The following is a 6,570-nucleotide window of genomic DNA, read 5'->3' as shown; positions in this document are numbered from 1 at the left end:
GGTGAATACCTGCGGCCCGCCAATGTTCAACAAATATCAAAAATGGCCCTCTATACATTTTGAGTTTGACATGCCTGGATTAGGGTCTTAAATTATTAACCTGTAGGGGTCTTGACTAGATTAATCTCCAGTGAGCATTATTCGAACTTAACCTTTGCGACCTTTACCATTTTATCGCTTTACTGGACAAACCTAATGGCCATAACGAAACCAGAGAACTCCAGGGAGAGAAAAAGAATCAACTAAATCAGAAATCATTGTAAATAGGAATCTAGTAAAATTATTCTAATTTTTCAATGAGAAATAGGTAAGTATGGATTTAGAATCTTGGTAAGAAGGTGATTTAGGGTTTAGGCGATCAATGATCCCCTTTGCGACTAGATTAATCTCCAGTGAGCATTATTCGAACTTAACCTTTGCGACCTTTACCATTTTATCGCTTTACTGGACAAACCTAATGGCCGTAACGAAACCAGAGAACTCCTGGGAGAGAAAAAGAATCAACTAAATCAGAAACATCAGAAATCATTGTAAATACCTATTAGGAATCTAGTAAAATTATTCTAACTTTTCAAAGAGAAATAGGTAAGTATGGATTTAGAATCTTGGTAAGAAGGTGATTTAGGCGATCAATGATCCTCTTTGAGTACCAATGAAGCGATCTTGCAAATGGAGTGAAAATATTGAAATTTTGTATAGCTTGTAGCTTCAATAAATTCCTTGGAAATATTCTAATTTCACATTCTTCGTTATGGGTTATGGACTGCTCGCGATCTTGCAAATGGAGTGAAAATATTGAAATTTTGTATAGCTTGTAGCTTCAATAAATTCCTTGGAAATATTCTAATTTCACATTCCCCGTTATGGGTTATGGACTGCTTAATGGGACAAAATGAATAAAATTGTGATAGCCAAAGTTGAAGTTTCCTTTGGGCATCATTCCTAATTCAAACTTTAAAACCTCAATAAGTCCAAGAACAATAAAACTACTTTGACTAAAGGAGGACAAAAATAAGGCTAACCGCTAAATAAACCACATGGTAGCTGCCCTAAATATTAAATTTATCAAAGTTTACAAGTTAAGAAAACCAATGGATTCCCTTACCTGGAAGGAATAAGGGGACCGGATAGTGGCGATCTCATAGTAGACGTCCTTGAAATCGGCCGGGGTAGATATAGCGACCTTGAGCGTCTCAGCGGCCACAGTAGGGACAATATCTTGTACCACTGCATCATCCTGGTCATGCTGGAGAGCCGGGAATATGCCAGAGCCAGATATTTCCTGGTCCGGATCGATCTGAATATCCGGAATCAACTGGGCCGGCTGATTGGACAGGGTGGAGTTGTCCAGATTGTCGTCGGTGCGTCGGATGATGGTTGGATGATGGAGCTCCTCCAGGAGACCCCTGCCACTTTAAAAAGGAAAGCCATAAAAGAAAGATTTCATCATGTTCAAAAAAGTAGCAAGGACTATGTACAAATAAATTATTCTATTGGTAAGATTGTAGGCAATTTCAAATCCGAATTTCCTCATTTTATGACCTATGTACATCTCCACCAAAATCCTGTTCACAATAATGTTTGCTCCACATTTCGACGATCATTTATCACAGACCAGGAATAACAATGGATCCGACACAACAACAATAAATATAACAATATCAGACAACAAGCTACAGGAGAAATAAAATTAATCCCCAAAGTTTTTTAAAAGCTCCGGGAAAAACTTTCGGCGATGGCGATGGTGGTCGGGAAAAAAGTTCTTTGCGAGCAGAATTGTTGTAAATGAAATAAATTTTCATAAATTTTCCCTGGCTAACCATTCAATAAATTGGCTTTGTCCTCTTCACTGGTAGGATTAAGGTTCTGTTCAGGATTACCTTTAGAAAGGGATTTGGTAGCAATTATAATCCACCTAAACTTTAACTTGAGGGTTTGTAACCTTACAACTTTTGTTTCAGGTTTGGTCCTTAACAAGATGGAACTTACAAAATTTCGAAATAGAAGTTTATTTAAATAAAAAACCAAGATATTTAAAGCCAATAGGCCATTTTACAAAAATCGAGGGGATATGGTTTGTATCACTATCATTTCGCCCCTCTGAGAGAGGGAGAGGACTTAACAGTTAACATCAACACTCAAAACACACTAGAACATTAAACAAATCGGAAAAATGTCTGTTTTTATTTCTGTTTCTGAAAAGTTTTTGTTTTTATATTTTTTCCAAATCCTTTAACTCCTCGATTTGCTCCTGTGGTTGATTAAAAAAGTGACCCACCTATCATCTAACCTTGGGGGGGAACAAACCCCACACATGAACGGGAGAAAAAGAGGGTAGTGTTGAAAATGACATTAAACGCTCAATTTTTAAATATCAACAGATTCATTGAAAAAATCACCTATCATCTAACCTTGGGGGGAACAAACCCCACACATGAACGGGAGAAAAAGAGGGTAGTGTTGAAAATGACATTAAACGCTCTATTTTTAAATATCAACAGATTCATTGAAAAAAATTAATTACCTAAAATGACCTAGGTACATGGATATTTGTTGAAAAGGAATTTATAGGTCAAAAGCCTTTGAAAAGTCCAAAAAGAAATTTACATCACATTACTTTTAATCGAATGTTCTCCAATCTCCAATCTTTCAATATAGGTACTTTCAAACTTCTTCAAATGTGTTCAGATCCCTCCCTCTCCCAAGAAGTCTCCATTTCTGTCCCTCTAAATGGAAAGGGTAGCCCAAAAAGAAATTTACATCACATTACTTTTAATCGAATGTTCTCCAATCTCCAATCTTTCAATATAGGTACTTTCAAACTTCTTCAAATTTAATGTGTTCAGATCCCTCCCTCTCCCAAGAAGTTCCCATTTCTGTCGCTGTCCTTCTGTATGAAAAGGGTTACTCAAGCTTTCACCAGAATAAAAACGGGGGGAAACTTCCGTGGTACTTTTTTTAATTGATCCTCTGGGAGCAATAATAATGGAAATCATTATAATTGTTATTCCTCCCTCTCACCGTAGTGGCGAATGAAATCTTGGTCCGTTCAGGGAAAAAACGGGACTAAATACCGAGATGAACTCATTTTCGCAAATATACCCAGATTCATAGTGATCCTCCTCCACTGATTGAAATAAAGTCTTGGAGTAGGTAAATAAAGACTATTTATTTTCTTGTTTATCGTTTATGTCTTCCCGTTACTTCACCTGAGGCGAGGTTGAGATGCACAGTGTAAAAGAAACGAAAAAGATTGGTTTTTGAAAATGCAGTTCAGGGAAGAGTTCCCATTAAAGGTGGGTAAATGGGTATCTACCCAGAGTTAACTACTTAACCTATATATTTTTATGAAAAACAACACAGAACAAAGAACCCATGAACGAATATCCATACCCCTTCAGCAAACAAATTACGCTTAACTGCATGGAAGTCCAAAAACGGCTGGTGAAGAAGTGACATTATTTCAATAAAATATACAGTGTGTATCAACTTACCGGATGGTCTCTGCAATTTGAACTTGTAGATACTGGACGAGGTGGAAGATTCAACATTGGACGCCACGATCTTCGCGTTCTCCTTATTCTTGAAGCCCCGAGATCTGTCGGACTTGCCCGAAGACTCGTCCTTGTACGAATACTCCTTCTCCTTATTCGACTTCCTTCGGCCGTTTCCGCTCGGGGAGAATCGTCTTCCGCCGCTACCAAGAGATGGCGCTGCAGTCGATGCAGGTTCACTGAACACGGAGTAGGTGGCGAGTTCTGGAGCACTTGGGCCAGGCGGCTTTTGGAATCGGTTGTTCTGGAATCTGAAATCATTTGGGAGAGGGAAGACCGTGGTGGGGGGTTAAAATGTATATTGTCTGGTGGAGAGATGTATTGTCCATTTCTTTTCCGACTTTTTTTTCCGATTCCGACAGTTTAATTTAAAACTATTTTGGTCTGATTAAATTTTTTTCAGAACAATAAAAAGCGAACCAATAACTTTCTAAATTAGGTACTGAACTTTTATTTTCCTTCTTAAAAAAAAAAAAAATAAAAAAAAAAAAAAAAAAAAAAAAAAAAAAAAAAAAAGGGGGGGGTTTTGTTTGATAAAAACTGCGGTTTTCACTTTTCGGATGCAATTTAGACAAGACGATGCGATATGGTGCCCGGTGTAATTTTATTTCTTAAATTAAAATAAGAAGCTCGTGGCTCCCAGGGAAGAGAAAATAATAGCAATAAATAAAAGTTAAAATTACTATACACAAGCTAAGTTAAAACTTGCTCCTAAAGTCTTCGGTTCATGAGGGCTCTAAGTCTAAGTAACTAAGCGAGGTCCAAGTTTCGACCATAATTTTATTTTCTATCATAGAACAATTGAGAAATAAGGACGACATTCCTAAAAGTTATAGATTTATATTAGGTATGAAAAGATGTTTTGTTCTACTCAAATCTTACTGATGATACTCGTAAATGCATAAATCGAGATTTTATGAACCATCATATTAGGTTGACCGTTATCATTGTTCATGGAGCATTTAGGGGCCTAGAGGCTTCAGGGGCCCCTAAAAGTAAGGACCCTAAATTTAGGGGCCAATTTCCACCTGAAACATGTGTGGGCCTAGGGACCCAACGCACATCGGACGAGCCCTAATAATTCTTCTGACGCAAACTTTTTTCTCTCCTCAGTCTAAAATTTATGGTCCGCCTGAAACTTCGCAATTACATGTAATTAAATAGTACACCTATCTGGATGCCTTTATTTCCCTACCCGTTTACTTTATAAAATAATTAATTTTATGAGCTAAAAAAGGCTGCTTTCTAACATGGTAAGTGTTATAAGTGTATAATGACTACATAACTCGCATTTTAAAGTGTGTAGCGCGTAGGTATAAATTAGACAGTGAAAATGTGTGCTTTACAGTTTTCTAGGGTTGGGGTATTTACTTTGTGAATTATGGGGATGGAGTGAAAAAAACACGGATAGATAGAGTAAAAAGTACCAATTTCAGTGTGTACTGGATGAAGTGTACATCTTTCATCTCTTGGTGAGTTAGTACCTGAATGAATGGCTATCTGAGGAATTGGGTGGTTAAATTTTTAGATTTTCTAGCTTTCAGGAAAGAATTCTCCCATGAACCGTTATTGTAAAAGTTTTTACATCTGTAAAGTATATCCTCCCAATTTACCTTAGGTACTCATACTCTTTCTAGAGGAGTTATTAATTTGATATTAAATCGACTTGAAATGTTCCATCCTTCTTATTTGGGTGCATTGAGTAGCAATAATTTGTCTTGTAAAGATTTGATTACTGTGGGAAGTACGAGGGACTCCGTCAAAGTAGACAGGTTTTGTTAAATCCTAGTTAAAAAGTGTTTACATTACATCAGCACTTTAACATTCAGGCGTTTGTCTAATTTGTAAGCTTTTACTATTTTTAAAATCCCTACCCTAAAATCTGGAGCTTTAAGGTGTGGCCACTATCCTCACACAGTCGACGGGCCGTCGATTGACGAGGTGCATCGAGGCAGTGTGGACGGTTCAGTCGACATCGATCGACAGTCGGTCGACTATGTGTGAACACAGTCGGTCGACTATGTGTGGACACAGCTCAACAGTTTACCAGAGTGACTCACAGGTCACAGAATTTGCTTTATGACCATTGAACAACAAAGTAGTAGTCGCAGCCACTTTGTATGCAGCTTTATGTCAAGAAGTGAGACCCGAATTTGGATTTTAGAGGTTCTCCACAAGGGTCTCTTATTTCACCCAATTTCATACTGTTGAATAATTGAGTAATGTTTTAAATGGTGAGGCCTCCCTTGTTAAGTTTCAACAATCTCGACGGATATTTGCATATCTGCCCCTGTGCCCTGTTGCCGCATGTTGCACAATATTCAACGAGCAAATAATCTAGTCAAGTAAAAACCTATTACGGGGGAGCTTTCCTCTTCAAAATCCCCTTTTTTTTTCTCTCTCCAGCATATAAGAAATTAAATTGAAATTAATTACAAGTTTTCCGCCTAGGTAGCTCCGCAAAGGGTCTTTCCGTGTGGTAACTCTCGCTTTGTTTCTACTCGTAGCAATTATTGCTCGAAATTTGCGCTCCACTGAACACGGCTGCGGTGGTTTTAATTCTCGTTTAGGAGGAAATAAGACGCACCGGGTTTGGGTGACGAAGAAAACTGTGGAACTAATTAACGAAAGACGCTCGTCTTAAAAGGAATGAACATCAAACCTCCGAAAGACATTAAAGACTCAACAGTCTTGAAAGATTCATCTGAACTCTAAAGAAAACTAGGACATGATTCAACATGATTTAGTCCACGCAAGGAGTCGGCGCGAACGACCTACTAGGTACTCCCCGTAAAAAAAAACTAGGGCAATTTGTGCTGACGGCTGCTTAATGGAAACTTCGAAACCACTAAAATTCATTTTACAATGATGATTCATTGACAATTTTGATTAGTCTTCAAGCCTTTTTGGTCCTTCAGTGCTTTTTTTCCAGTTGAGGTAGAATTACAGTTGACTGAATATTCTGAACAACCAGATTACTAGACGAACTACCAGACGAAAAAAAAAAAAAACAACT

The 6,570-nt window shown here is 37.8% G+C and overlaps 1 protein-coding gene across 1 annotated transcript in view; it reads right to left on the bottom strand.

Moving 5' to 3' along the window:
• Positions 1-454: 454 nt before the first annotated feature.
• Positions 455-6,570, bottom strand: part of LOC103517130 — a gene marked incomplete at its 3' end in the record, with an annotated part of 29,662 nt that continues 23,546 nt past the window's right edge. Inside the window, exons 8-11 of the mRNA XM_026829342.1 lie at positions 3,495-3,798; positions 1,817-1,880; positions 1,106-1,412; positions 455-483 (exon numbers count right to left, since the gene is read on the bottom strand). Coding sequence (XP_026685143.1) covers positions 455-483; positions 1,106-1,412; positions 1,817-1,880; positions 3,495-3,798 — 704 coding nt within the window. The remainder of the gene's footprint in view (positions 484-1,105; positions 1,413-1,816; positions 1,881-3,494; positions 3,799-6,570) is intronic.

The sequence above is a fragment of the Diaphorina citri genome, unplaced genomic scaffold (genome assembly GCF_000475195.1).
Source record: "Diaphorina citri unplaced genomic scaffold, Diaci psyllid genome assembly version 1.1 scaffold1760, whole genome shotgun sequence".
NCBI classification, from domain to species: Eukaryota; Metazoa; Arthropoda; class Insecta; order Hemiptera; family Psyllidae; genus Diaphorina; species Diaphorina citri.
The sequence above is the reverse complement of the archived record's forward strand: the minus strand, read 5'-3'. Positions and strand labels throughout refer to the sequence as shown.